The 13,737-nt window shown below is 61.0% G+C and overlaps 4 protein-coding genes across 4 annotated transcripts; 1 reads left to right on the forward strand and 3 right to left on the reverse strand.

Annotated features, from left to right (window-relative positions):
* Nucleotides 1-3,583: 3,583 nt before the first annotated feature.
* EIF3I (eukaryotic translation initiation factor 3 subunit I) lies at nt 3,584-7,442 on the reverse strand. Its single transcript, XM_031043166.2, has 11 exons — nt 7,284-7,442; nt 7,030-7,122; nt 6,816-6,903; nt 6,091-6,156; nt 5,788-5,937; nt 5,567-5,694; nt 5,160-5,270; nt 4,974-5,063; nt 4,570-4,643; nt 4,273-4,365; nt 3,584-3,940 (listed from the first exon to the last, which is right to left on the reverse strand). Exons 1-11 carry the CDS (start codon nt 7,284-7,286, stop codon nt 3,859-3,861), a joined length of 978 nt encoding a protein of 325 aa, XP_030899026.1. The 5' UTR covers nt 7,287-7,442; the 3' UTR covers nt 3,584-3,858.
* Nucleotides 7,443-8,819: 1,377 nt separating this feature from the next.
* ZNF593 (zinc finger protein 593) lies at nt 8,820-9,776 on the reverse strand. Its single transcript, XM_005142445.3, has 3 exons — nt 9,542-9,776; nt 9,391-9,453; nt 8,820-9,257 (listed from the first exon to the last, which is right to left on the reverse strand). The coding sequence occupies exons 1-3, from the start codon at nt 9,736-9,738 to the stop codon at nt 9,116-9,118; spliced, it is 402 nt and encodes a 133-aa protein (XP_005142502.2). The 5' UTR covers nt 9,739-9,776; the 3' UTR covers nt 8,820-9,115.
* A 471-nt stretch (nt 9,777-10,247) lies between these two features.
* Nucleotides 10,248-11,201, forward strand: C14H1orf232 (chromosome 14 C1orf232 homolog). Its single transcript, XM_031043147.2, has 4 exons — nt 10,248-10,334; nt 10,443-10,529; nt 10,613-10,710; nt 10,943-11,201. Exons 1-4 carry the CDS (start codon nt 10,248-10,250, stop codon nt 11,199-11,201), a joined length of 531 nt encoding a protein of 176 aa, XP_030899007.2.
* Nucleotides 11,202-11,609: 408 nt separating this feature from the next.
* Nucleotides 11,610-13,701, reverse strand: FAM110D (family with sequence similarity 110 member D). The gene is made up of 2 exons (XM_034069308.1): nt 13,544-13,701; nt 11,610-12,592 (listed from the first exon to the last, which is right to left on the reverse strand). The coding sequence occupies exon 2, from the start codon at nt 12,471-12,473 to the stop codon at nt 11,610-11,612; it is 864 nt and encodes a 287-aa protein (XP_033925199.1). The 5' UTR covers nt 12,474-12,592; nt 13,544-13,701.
* Between the last annotated feature and the right edge of the window lie 36 nt (nt 13,702-13,737).

Here is a 13,737-nt window from a genome sequence, read left to right on the forward strand (position 1 = left end):
TGTCCCATGCCTGCCATGTCTGCATGTGTGCACGCCTGTGCACCCGTGTCCTTGCACAGCTGGGTATGTGTCTGTCTCCGGAGCACGTCTGGACCCCTGGATCATGCTGGAGGAGCTGTCCTGTGCTAGCCCTTCTGCATAAACCTCTCCATACAGGTTGGCCTGTTCACAAGTATGGGCAGGTGTGAGGAGGGCTGAAGGATGGGCTGACCTTGTCCCTGCCACTCTTCAAGGCTCACTGTGGTGGCCTGGATGTCCCAAAGCCAGCTGTGACCCAGCTGGATGAACCATGGCCCCAGAGCTGCTGTTGCAGGTGTTCAAACTGAGAGAGCATCAAAACCAGGCATATCTCACAGTCTGAACCCCCAGACTGGGAAGCAGACCCTGATGGACCAGCACTAAATGGCTGCCAGTCCCCACACTGCTCTCACTGAGAGCTTGGCCTTGGGGACACAACTCCATCTTTGCCCTGCAAATGAGACCTTGGGGAGAGCCTTGTGATGGGGATTGAGATCCAGCCGTGGGCAGGACTTCCAGGCAGGCAGAGAGCACTGGGACAGTGCCTTTCACCCCGACTGGGAGGCCACGTAAGAGTGGGGAGCACAGCCTCTCTCCCCCATCGCTGGCTTGGGCACCAACGCTCTCCCTCCTCCTGCAGCCATGAGCCCAAACCCCCATTTCCATCCCTCCTAGGGGTCACTTCAAGAAGTGCAATGGGACCTCCCACCCTCCAAGTGCTCCCCAGCTCCCATCCGGACAATGCCAACCCTCTCACCCCAGCTCCCCATTACCTGTTGGCAGCGAGGCAAGGACCAGCTGCTCTCAGACTCCCATGGCCCAGCAGCAAGAGGAAGGCTCTGTCCCCGCTCACGTCCTCTTCATGCCTATCAGGAGCAGGGTGACCCTGCGGGGAGCAGAGCCAAGCCCCCTGCTCACTCCTGCTCAGTGCCTGCTCTGGCTTCCTGCCTCATGAGCAAACTCTAGAGAAGCTGGTTCACAGCTTCAAGCACAACCGCAAGAGCTAGTGACAAACCCTGGTGGCTTCCTGCCATCCCAGCAGGCAGGGCTGCTGCTCTGGCTGTCTCTGATCAATAACCCTCAGGGAACAGGTGGCCAAAGGGATGCTGAGCCCCTCAGTCGGTGGGAAGCAGGGTCCTGCAGCTGGGGGCAGGGCATTAACCCCTCCTGCTAGGGCAGTCCTGGCTACCTGAGCACCCCTGGTCCCCTGCACTGTCCCCTCTCTCATGCTCAGCATGGGCATGCTGACACCTTGCACCCACCATGACCCCATCAGACCCTAACATGGGCTGTGTGACTCATCCTGCACCCTGCAGTCCCCACTTGGGCCATCACAGTGGGGTTACCCCAAACCCAAGGGCTGCTCCCTACATTTTCCACTGTAGTTGACTCCACCATCCTTAAGGACAAGGCAGTGGGTGTCCCAAAATACCCTGTGCCAATGGGGATAGTGGCATTTCCCATGCATGGCATTGTCCCCAGGGCAGGGCTGGCAACACCAGGGCTGCTGCTCCACAGTCCCCAAGGGGTTTTAGGAGGGTTCTTGAGCCCTGCCAAGTCTGGGTGCACCCCTGGGTCCCTCTGAGGCTCCCATCCAGGCTCACTGCTGAGCACTCCATGGACTGCTGCCACTTTCAGCAGAGGCAGAACCGCTGGGAGTTGATGTTCATGCGGGTGATGCCAATGTGCTTAAGTGGCATGGAGAGCATGAAGAGCATCCTTGGGTGGGATGTTGCAGAGCAGATCTGAGTCTTCCTTGCAGCCCTTGAGGCCAAAGGTAGCATCGTCTAGGATGTCCTTGTGCTGGTGGCAGGTCTGCTCCACCTTCAGCTGGTGCAGCTGTGCCCACAGGCACATCAACTGCGCCTCCGGCCGGGTACCCACTGCCCTCTATCGGAGCCGCCCCGGGGCAGGGCCACCTTAAACCCGACATCCGCCCTGCCCCGAGCTGCCGTTCAGGCTCTGCGGTCACCGTCCGGGCTCCACCGCACTTCGATCTTCCGCAGTTACACCGACCACTTCCCTGTTGGCTCTCCTGAGGTCCCCGTTTGTTCCCCACGGTCCCTGATGTACCCACAGCCTCCTGCTTTCACCCTGCTGTTCTAGCTTTGGCCCCAAGGTCCCTGCTCACACCACAGGATCCCTGCTTGCACGCTGAGCCCCCCAGCTTATGCACCCCCAGCTCCCCCTCAGGGTCCTGCTTGCACCCGAGGATCTGTGATGCACCCACCGTAGCACCCTCAGATTCTTGCTTGTGCTCTTGGTTCTCGGACCCCCAGGTCCTTTACTGCAGCAGAACCTGAGCAGGCAGCACTGGCAGCTGCTGAACCTCATCCTCATCCTCGTCATCCTCGTTCAGGGCACCTAGAGCAACTTCTGCTCCATCCCCAGGCCCAGGGGTGCTGTGGGTGCAGAGTCCGTGAGAGCTGTGGCTCTGGCAGCATCATCCAGTCCCAGTGCAGGCAGGGAGGGACCCAGCGCTGCTCCCGGTAAGGTAGAAGCTACCAAACATCCCACCCTGCTGCAGCACTGCGAGCAGGATACTTGGCTTGGGATCTGAGCACTACTGGGAGCCCAGAGGCAGCTCAGCCTTGTCTGCCCTGTGCCTCAGTTTCCCCATCTGCAGTGACAGCATCGCTGGGGAGCCAGTGTCACCCTCTGCAGTGAGGAAGTTCCCTGTGCTGTAGGTGACAATGTAAACACGAAGAGGGGGGTAAAGTTCGAGGGCCCCACGTGACACAGAGGGAAGAGTGTTTCCAGCCCTGGGCTGTACTGCTGCAGAATTTCCCTTTCCTCCCTCCAGCCCCATGGCAGCAGCTACTGCCATGGCCCTCCATGGAGCTCTCGGAGCTGTTGCTGTCATGTGGGGCTGCCGGTGGTGAAGGGCACCCTGTGCATCACCAGCCACCACCTCCTCCTCTCCTCCTGTCCAGGGGAGACAGACAGCTCAGCACTGAGGAGCTCTGCCTGCTCATCCGCTGGAGGACGCTGCCTACTGCTACCTCAGTACTACCACAGCTACCTATTGTACTGCCCACCCAGCCTTGTCCCTCCTTGTCCCCACAGCCCATGCTGAAGATGCTTGTGGCACTCACTGGGCATTGACCTTCTCCTCCCTGCCTCAGAATGCAGAATTTAGGCTGGTACCAGCTCCCCTGGACTCACAGCTATGCAAGAGACACCAAGTTTGGTTTTTAATACCCTCCTGGCTCTGCTAATCCAGTGCTCAGCTTCGTGTTAACCACAGCAGCACCCACCAGGCCCCAGCCAGGGCAGGGAGATGGTGGAAATCCAGCTTCAGACAGGAGAGCCACCGGTGCTGGATCTGGCACCCACACAGCCCTCCTGCTCCATCCCTTGGGAAAGGGCAGCTCAGCCATTTTGTGTGTCTGTGTGTGCATGGACCTATGGCCAGCACTCACCGTCCTCCTGCCTCCCCCAGCTCCACTGACTCCTCTGGCACCACCACCCTGGGAAGAGTCCCTGTCTGCCCAGAGGTGGAGAGCCCACAACAGCTCAGGTTCATTATACTGCAGACTGGAGATAAAGCACAAACCCACAGAGGTGACTTCCCTTGTGTTTATAGAAGATTTCTGTTTATTTCCTAATGATGTTTTTCTTCCTCTCCTGATATATAACTATGCCCAGTGTCCCCGGGGAGCCGACCTCCCCTCCTTGCCTGTCAAAGCCAGTCCTGCCCTTCCAAGCTGGTTGGGTTTCCAGTTCTCCACACTGAGTTGCTACTGTGTCCTCTGGTGAGACCTTGCAACAGTTCAGTGCAGGAGCTGATGGACTAGCCAATGGGCTGGAGGGAAGAGCAGTGGAGAGGAGAATCCTCCTTTAAGCTTCAAATTCAAACTCGAAGTACTGGGGATCGAAGTAATGGATGCGAACGTAGCCATCCTCACCCCCACTGCTGTAACTGTACAGGAGAGACAGGATAAAGTCACTGATGCTGTCAAAGAATGCTGCCTCTGGGTTTAAACCAAACTGGGGTGAAATCTGTTCTCACAACCCCCCCGAAATGAACAAAGGAGTCACAAGACAAAAAAAAAGGATCAGTGACAGAGCAAGAATGTGTGATAGGGAGTAAGTGACCCCTTGGCCAGCCTGGAGGAGGCAGCAGGGCTCAAATGGGAACACCGAGGAAGGTGCTTGCTCTCTTCCAGAGCTGCTGTGAGCCCAGCTGTGCCCTAAGCACATCATGTGTTTGGCTTCACTGCAGCATGTTCCAGGACCCACAGAGACACTCACCTCTTGCCGTCAGGGTGAAACGCAACGCTGTTTATGGGACCGAAGTGACCCTTCACTCTGCCAAACTCTTCTTCAAAAGCCAAGTGGAAGAACCTGGAAGAAGGAAGATGATTTATTATATTATCTATTAACAGAGGTTGGAGCCTGGTTAGGGACATCATTAGGGTTTCCTCAAAAAAGCTCTGCAAGTTTAATGACTTCTCTGACAGTGGCAGCAGTAAGATGCTTGGGAGCAGCACCCCTGGGCTGTCAGTGCTCCAGGTGAGGACTTGGCCCTGCCAGAGGAAAAGGACCAACCTCGCCTCGAATTTGCCAATCCTGGTGGAAGTTGTGGTCACATCCATGGCCTCCTGCCCACCACCAAGCACCACCTGCAAAGGAGAGAAGCCACAACACTTCAGAGGTGCTTACACTGTGCACTGAGGCAGGCAGAGGAGGATGGAGCCAAACCTTGGGAAGCCTTCACTAACCCACAGACTCACAAGTGGGCCTGACCCTAACCCCAGAGAAGTTCCCACCTCCCAGACATGCTTGTTTGAGGAGCAGAGGCTACAATCCCTGCACCAAACCACAGCAAAGTTTCCCAGACCCATTCCATAGTTGTGTTTTATATCTGGCCTGGTGACACTCTTGTCTTCCAGTTACCCAGGATGATGTGGCAGTCACAGTAAGCCAGTTACAATGAGCAGGCTCATTCTTACGTGGTCAAAAATAGGGGAAAGTGCAGCAGAGTTCACGGGTCGTTCTGTCCGGAATGTCTTCAGATGCTCAAGTGAGGTGCAATCAAACAGCTAGGAATAAAGGAGAGTTACTCTTCAAGAGCTGCAGCCTGCAGGTCCTGCATGCTGATCTCCAGAACCCGCCCCACTTCTGGAAGGAAGCCTCACCTTGGCTGTGTTGTCCTTGGAAGCAGTGATGAACATGGTCATGTCCCTGGAGGTCTGAATATCATTGATTTGCTTGGTGTGCTCCTTGATGTTTGAAAGCTGCTCCCCTGACTAAAAGGTAGAGGAGGCAGTTTCAGCAAGGCAAGTGAGCACACACACAGCTTCCCTGTTAAAAACTGGTTAGGAGATGTTGCCAACAATGGGTCAGATGTTGGTGCATCAGCCTTGGTCAAAGGAGCCTCATATTTGGAACTACAGGATATTTAAGGTGCTTTCCAACCCAAACCATTCTATGAATCTAAGATATTTGAAGTATCCTTCCATAAGGCTGCTGCATTGAACCAGAAAGCCTGTATTCTGTCTCATGATCTCCAGGGAGGGAGGACGCTGTTCCTTATCAGACTGACCTTGGCACTGAACTGGTTAAGCTCGCCGTTCTCATGTCCTGCAATGATGAACTCTCCCAGAGGGCCCCACACAGCACTAGTGATTTTAGAGTCACTGCAGGGGATTTTCATGTAAGGCTCATTGTTCTCTACAGGAAGGAAGGAGACAGACACAATGGCACCAGCTCCAGCGATCAACTTCCCCTTATTCCCTTATCCAGGCATTGGCCTGGATTCCTCACCAATCTGGCTGGGGTCCCGGAGATCAAAGAAGCTCACAAAACACTGATATCCCATCTGCTTGTCTGTGGAAAACATGATGATGTTTCCCCCAAAGTCAAAGCCACATGTCCTCACTGCAGAGCTGGTCTTCACCAGGGCGAGCTGCTTTCCTGGACACAGAGCAGAAGTTGTCACCTCACCAGGTAATGGAATGGATCAGCCCATGTCCTGCTGCCACTACCTCTTCCCAGCTCAGCACAATTCACCGCAGGACAGAGCTGAGCCTCAAATGCAGCTCCCATGGAAATGGGAGAGTCTCTTACCTGTTTCGCAGTCCCAGAGCCGACAGCTGTTATCTGCAGAGCCAGTGAGCACATGTCGTGTGTCCCCTGAGGCACCAGTTAGGGAATATCAGTGTGTTCTCAGGCAGGGATCCCTTCCATTGGAGCAGCTGCTCCAAGCCCCTGTGTCCAACCTGGCCTTGAGCACTGCCAGGGATGGGGCAGCCACAGCTTCTCTGGGCACCCTGTGCCAGCGCCTCAGCACCCTCACAGGGAACAGCTTCTGCCTAAGAGCTCAGCTCAGTCTCCCCTCGGGCAGGTTCAAGCCATTCCCCTTGTCCTGTCCCTCCAGGCCCTTGTCCCAAGCCCCTCTCCAGGTTTCCTGCAGCCCCTTTAGGCACTGGAGCTGCTCTCAGGTCTCCTCTTCAGGAACCTTCTCTTCTCCAGGCTGCCCCAGCCCAGCTCTCTCCATGTGGCACCAGAGCAGAGCTGCTCAGCCCTCTGAAACTGCAAACTTCCTTTTGAAATGCTAAAGAAAGAGGCTGCAGCTCTTGCACTAACAGCACCTGTAAAGGTTTAATCATACACATGTTATTCCACACAACCTTGAAGGAAAAATACCCAAAAGATGAAGTAAGGGACATAGCAGAGGAGTTAAACACACAGCATCGTGCTCCTGTAAGAGGAAACAGTTTGAAGGAACTGCCTCAACTGAATCATCGTAAAGACAAACACGGGACAAACTGGTTGCTGTGATCAAAGGATACAGTCTGCATCCACACACCACACAGCTCCCGTGTGCCCATTGTACGTGCCGAGCCGCTCTCCGTTCACCGAATACCACACGTTGACAATCTGGGGCACGAAAACAACACAGCACGTTCTAAACAAACGGAGTAATCACCGGGACATGAACAGAGGGGCAGTTACTGCCGACGGGGCCGGTTTCCATCCGGGGGGGGCAGGCCCCGGCACACTCACGGGGTCCTTGGCCACGGTGAAGAGCAGATCGCCCTCCCGGTTGTACTTGATCTGTGTGATGGAGCGTTCATGGCCCTGCAGCAGGATCGGCTTCTGCGGGACATGGGGGGGGGGGGGACACCGTTAACATCACCGCGGAGGGCGGCGGAGACCCCCGGGCCCGACCCCAACCCCCGACCCCCAACCCCCGACCCCGGCCTGACCCCCAACCCCCAACCCCCGACCCCGGACCCCCAACCCCGGCCGGCTCTCACCATGGTGGCAGCGCGACGTAGGCGGAGATCACTTCCGGGTCAGGCGCTGCGAGGAGCGGAAATCCGATCCGTTACCATGGTGAGGGAGGTGGGGCCCGCCCGCCCCGGGGCTGCCGGGTTCCGGTGTTACCGGGTTCCGGTGTTGCCGGGTTCCGGTGTTACCGGGTTCCGGTGTTGCCGGGTTCCGGTGTTACCGGAGGCAGCAGCCGGCGGGGCCGCACCATCGGTACCACGTGCAGTACCGAGACTGGGACACGTGATCACTACAGCGAACAGCCCCATAGTGCACCGCCTGCACGACCCAGTTTTAAACTGGGCTGGGCTGGTCTGAATTGGGCTAAATCCTACTGAGCTCTGCTAAATTGGTCCGGGCAGGTGCTGTGCTTGGCTTGGCTAAACTGTGTTTTCCCAGATGGCAGAAGAATATCCTTTGAACCTCCGCTTTGCCAGAGCAGAATTCCCTTGTTCAGCAATTCCCAAAGTAAGGAGCCCCCATCCTCCAGGAATGCTGCTGCCATGGGGCTGGGACTGGCTCAGAGGAGCGCCCCCATGTGCTGGGTGCTGGTACACAGCAGGCAGGGCCTGGGCTCCGTTGCCGTCGGGAACACGAGTGCCTCCGGAGGGAGGGATGGGAAGGGGACACGGTCCCCGCTGCAGGCCGGGACAGCAGCGCCGCCCTCCGGCTGCCGGCCTGCCCCAGACCCCTCGGTGCTCCGGTTCTCCCCGTGCCCGGTCATGGGGGCAATGGGAGGTGTCGGCTCCTCCCGGAACCAACTCGGTTCCCTTCCTCCTGCTGCCCCTCCCGCCGCCGCCATAGGGCGGCCATGGAGGAGGCGCAGAGGGAGGGGCGGGAGGCGGCGGGGGGGGAGACAGGGGCGGACATTGGTGCCGCTGGCGAGGCGCCATATTGGTACGGGTGCCGGGAGAGGCTATATACATTAGGCGCCATCTTGAGTACGGGTGCCGGGAGAGGTCAAATTCGCTAGGCGCCATCTTGAGTACGGGTGCTGGGAGAGACCAAATTCGTTGGGCGCCATCTTGAAGTACAGCACTCGGGGGCGGCCATATTGGTAAGGTGCCAGCTTGAGTACCACTCATGGCGTCCGTAGTGACGGCCTCACCGCGCATGCGCCGCCACCATGATGGCGCTGGCGAGCTCTGTGAGGCCGGAGCATCAGCGGTACCCACACTGCAGTCCCAGGCAGTGTCACCAGCAGGATCACAGCATCAGGCCGGAGCACACAAGGCAGGAGCCTGATCACAGCACACATGCAGCCCTCCAGGAAGATGGAATCACTTGTAGGCGTTGGGTTTGAAGGGACAGGAGCCTGGAAGTGTCCCTGCCACAGGACACCAGCACTCCCCTCTCGGGGCCCAGCACCACCAGCTGCTCTGCCGGCCAAGGCAGAAGCACTGGGACGAGGCTGTTCCTCTGGGCTGCTGCTGTTTCCCTTTGCATGATCAGGAAGAACAACCAACAAGAGGCTGTGCCCCAAGCAGGGCAGGCACATTGACAGAGAGCTCTCAACACCACCGGGCTGGTCACTGATGTGTTTTAATAGAGGAGTCTTTGGGGTAACCACTGACCCATGGAGAGGGGCCCAAAACCGCTCCACAACAAAGAGAGGAGTGCACAGTCCTGCCAGCACCGAGGGAACAAGCAGCCTGCCCCTGCCCTGGGAAGATGGGGGCACCTGGGGTCTCGCTGGCTTTCTCCTCATCAGAGCCATGCACAGCAGCGCTGCCAGAGCAGTGTTTGCCTGCTGGGACGTTCTCACACAGCTGAAGACAAAGGCACCCCCACAGAGCCACTCTGCCCCAGCCCTCGGTGCTCAGCCCGATGCCTCCATCTCAGTGACCTCCTCCAGTGGCTGGGTCTGCACCTCCACCTTCCCTGGGGGGATGTAGGACCCCATCCCCGCGGCACGCTCAGCCTCCTCCTGCGTGTACGGTGCCTCCCGCAGCTGCTTCAGCCTGCGGAGAGGAGGGGTGAGGGCTCCAACCCCAGCCCCTCACACCGGAACCGACGCTGCCTCACCCCCATGGAGCAGATACCGGTCCCAGGAGCAGGGGGTGGCTCAGGACCCCACCCCAGGCATCCCCTTACCTCTTCTTGTGCACCTTGGACCGGAAGTGCTCCTTCATGCTCGTCAGGTCCACAAAGTAGCGCCTGGAGGGGGACAAAACACGTGGGTCAGGCTGGGGAGCGCCAGACCCACGTGAGCTCCCCTATGGCCGGGTCAGAGGGCCCCACGCACGCGCAGTGCAGGCAGTAGAACTGCGCGCATCCCGGCAGGTCGGGGTCCGGCTCCTGCCGCAGCAGCCGCTCCGCGATCTCCGGCCGCAGGTCCCCGTGGATCTGATCCAGGTCCCGGCGCCGCCGCTTGGTCTTCAGCTGCCGCGCCAGGGAGTGCGCCCGGTGCGCGCCGGTGCGGCGGCCATTGCGCGGAGACATGGCGGCGGCCGCGAGGAGACAGGCCCCGCCCACCCGGAGACAGGCCCCGCCCACCGACAGCAGGCCACGCCTACCAGAGACAGGCCACGCCCCCAGGCTCACCCCACGGCCCTGCGCTCCCGGTCACTGCTGTGATGAGCTGCGCAGGGCTCAGCTCCGCAGCCCCGATCGTGTTTCCTCCGCTCCGATGATCAATTATAGATGGAGTCCATGGCCGGATGGGTGCGAGGCCCCAGCGCCCGCTCTGCTCTGCGGGACTGGAGCAGCCCCAGCGCTGCGGGTCCGCTGTGGGCACGGGGCACTGGGGGGCTGGGGTGGGGGGCACCCGGGGGTGCGGAGCTGATGACAGCGGCTGCTCCTGCGCTGCCCCAGCCCCGGCCGGGCTCAGGTTCCCCTTTGTGCTTGGAAGGAGCCCCTGAAACTTTAATGAAGCCACCGGATCTCCGGGGCCGCGCGGGGGGTGCCCTGCTCCCCACAGCACCCGTCGGCTCCCAGCACAGCCCCTCACCATGGCCCAGGGCTTCTGGCAGCTCTACAAGGCCAAAGTGCTGCAGACCCTGGGGGAGCCTCGGGCAGACGGGGCGCTGCAGGAGGAGGTATGGAGGGGGGGTCACCACCAAGCCTGGGTCCTCCCAAAGAGGGGTGACCGAGCCCCTGCCCTCCCCTTGCCTGCGCTCCTGCCCTCACTTTGGGGTTCGTTGCAGGGGGACCAGCCTGAGCTGATGGAGATGGCTGAGCCGCCCGTGCTGATGGAGGAGGGCCCCAGCCCCGTGTCCCAGCTAGCGAGGAAGGTGAGGAGGGGGCTGGGGGAAGCCGAGGGGACCCTGCTGAGACCCAGGGCTCCCCAGTAAGCCCAGTGCTGCCTCCCCTGCAGGTGCAGGGGGTGGGTGCCCGGGGCTGGAGGACACTTTCATCCCTCTTCACCCGCGAGGATGAGCAGCAACTGCTCAGCCCCGAGCTCTGCGCAGACCAGTAAGTGGCACATCAGTGGGGGGGACCCCAGAGCCTGGATCCAGCCCCTGGGAGCTCACGAACCCACACACGCCCCCATCCCATCACCTGCATCCCCCTCTCCTGCCTATTCTCATGAGGCTGGGCTGCGGGGGCAGCATGGAGGGGGCCATGGGGGTGCCAGTCCTGGACACTGTGGGACGCAGTGAGAAGGGTCCCTACACCGACACCCCCGTACCCGCTCTCTCCCCAGCCCGTTGGCCGCCTCGCCCCCGGAGCCGCCTCCCTCCGAGAAGGCCTCCAGCTTTTGGGATCTCTTTGCTACCAAGTGGCAACAGGCACCGGGGCTGGACAAGGAGCTGTCCCCCCCGGAGCTGGGCGAGAGCCCCGCGGAGCCATCCGGTGACGATGGCAGCGACCTGCGGGAGCCGGAGGAAGGAACCTTCCGCTGGGGCTTCCTGGCCGGCAAACTGGCCGAGATCCGGAATAAAACCGCTCCCAGGGGCAAGTAGAGGAGGATGCTGCAGCCGGACCCTGCGGCAGCACCAGCGGCTCCGGAGGGCAGCCCCTGCCCACGGCCGAGGGGAGCTCCGCGGTGTTAACGTGTCTGCACTAAAGACCCCGAGGTGCCCCCTTCTCCCCGAGCCCTGCCTGGTGCTTGCTTCTCCCTTGTCTCTCACAGGATCCCTATCGCCCCTGGCCCCACCGCGGGATGGGGACCTGCGTTTTCCCCCTGCCCCACACGAACCACACGCGACGCCCTATAAAAACAGAGCCAGGTTTATTGAGCGCTGCTCCGACCCCAGCAGCCAGTTTGCTGCGAGGTGAGCACTGCCTGCAGTGGGAGGCTCGGGTTCTGCCCACCCCCTGGCTACCAGCTAGTGCAGGGCATGAGAGGAGACAGGGAGGATGGAGCTGGGTCAGGCACGGGAGCAGTCGTAGAGCCACTTGATGATGCGGGCGTTGCGCTCCACCACCGAGACGGCAGAGCCCAGCCGAGCATCCTGCTCCTCCTGCCCCGGTCCCACCTCCCCATCGCTGCCCCCCGAGGCCTGCCCGGGCTCCGACTCGCAGGAGCCGTGGAGCAGGTTCCGGCCGTTGTCCCAGCCCCCGGGCACGAACCTGTCCCTCCCCAGCAGCTCCACCAGCGCCCGGTCCAGTCCGCAGCAGTTGAAGAACCGCTCCTGCTCCGACAGCGGCAGCGACACCCGCAGAGCCAGCGCCGGCTTCTGCACCACGGAGCCGCCGGGCACAGCGATGCCACTGCTGCCACCACCGCTGCCGGCACCCGGAGTCCTCCCCTCCTCCTCCTCCTCTGTGGGCACGGGGGGCTCGGGGCTCTGGGCTGCCGGTGGCCGCTCACCGGGGCCCTGGCAGAGCGGCCGCGCGGAGCCCTCAGTGTTCTCCTTGTCCCCGTCCGGGCAGTCCCGTCCCTGCCGGTGGCTGAGGGGCTCGGGCCTCAGTCCGCGGCGCAGCCCTGGGCTCTGACCCCGCTGCTGCCGGCCGAGGGCTCGCTGGGCTCCGGGGGAGCAGAGCCAGGGCGAGCGGCTCCGCAGCGCCGGCTCCTGCCGCCGGCTCATCACCTGCACGGACTTCACGTACTTGGCCTTGTCGGCCTCCAGCCGCTCCACGGCGCTGCCCGTCCGGCCCCCGCCGCCCCCCGGCTCCTGCGGCCACCAGCGGCTCCGGTTCGGCCGGGCCAGGGGGGAGCCGTGGCCGGGGAGCACGAGGTGCAGGCTGCTGGAGGCGCAGGCGGCGAGAGGGGGGCTGCCCGGGGGCACCATCGCCCCCAGCCCTTAAATGGGAACCCCGGTTGCTCTGTTCCCCCTTGAGCGGCTGAGGAGGGGTCCGGGGCTGCGGGTGGGGAGGCTCCCAAAGCTTCGCTCGGCTCCTGGATTAGGCCCTGGGAAGAGAGAGGAGATCCGGGTTCAGCACCAAGGATGCAGCAGTGGCAGGAAGTGGATGGGGGGGGGGGGGGGTAAAGCAGAACTGGAGGTTCCCTTGGTCCCTGCTTCAGCCAAGCAGTGAGAGCTGCCAGCAGGGCACAAACAATCTGTGGGCAGGAAGAGAGAAGTGCTGAGCATCTGCCGGCTTCACCCGCACCACAGGAAGGAATACCAGAGCCGCTGCCTTATCTTGGAGCGCAGGGACAGGAGAACAGAGCCCATGCACAGGGGAGGTGCTGAGCTGGGCCCCTGGACCCCTGCGTGGTGGCACCAGGGCAGGGGCTGCAGGATGCTCTGGGGTCTTTTGCCCCCTGCAGCCAGACTGAGGCATCTCCTGCTCAGTGTGGGGAGCATGGAGCAAAGCGGCTTCATCAGCCCTGGGGCTCTTGCTGAGCTGTGCCCAAGCACCTGTGCAGGTCCTGGCTGTGGATCAGTGGTGGGTGCCAGAGGAAGGGGTCCTGGAGCCTGGGCCAGGGCTTGTAAATGCCCAAAGCAGGTGGTTTCACTGAGCAGAAGAGACCTAAATGGCCATTGAGAGCCAGCCCATTGCCAGTGACCCAGCCCCGCAGCCCCTCCAGGTGACAGCAGGGACATGGGGCCGGGCACAGCAGGATCACTGAAGAGCAACAGCCCAGGAGCCCTCTGCCTGCTCAGCTCCACACAACCCACTGCCACATCCAGCCCTATACAGAGAGGGAAACTGAGGCACGTGGTTTGTCCGGTCCCCTGCTCCCAGGGGCTGAGTTCCCCATTGCCAGGCACAGATCCCCAGCAGCTCAAGATGCCTCCAGCACAGCCCCATCCCCTTCCAGCTTTGCCTTGGCAGAGCCAGCGAGCCCAGTGCCTTGCACTGCACCAGGATCATGCCCAGCACCTGGGCTCAGCAGGTGGAGGATGCTCTTGCTCACCTGAGCCCACACAGGGATGCAGGGATGGGATGCAGGATGCTCTGTTCTTGCTTGGCTCCTGAGCCACCACAGGGATGCAGGGATGGGATATGAAGATGGTTTCTTCTCGTTGGGCTCCTGCCCCTCTGCCGGCCACAGCAAACTGAGCCCAGAGCAGGCAGGAGCCTCATGTAGAGGTTGAGGAGGAGCCACCC

The sequence above is a fragment of the Melopsittacus undulatus genome, chromosome 14 (genome assembly GCF_012275295.1).
Source record: "Melopsittacus undulatus isolate bMelUnd1 chromosome 14, bMelUnd1.mat.Z, whole genome shotgun sequence".
In the NCBI taxonomy this organism is placed as follows: Eukaryota; Metazoa; Chordata; class Aves; order Psittaciformes; family Psittaculidae; genus Melopsittacus; species Melopsittacus undulatus.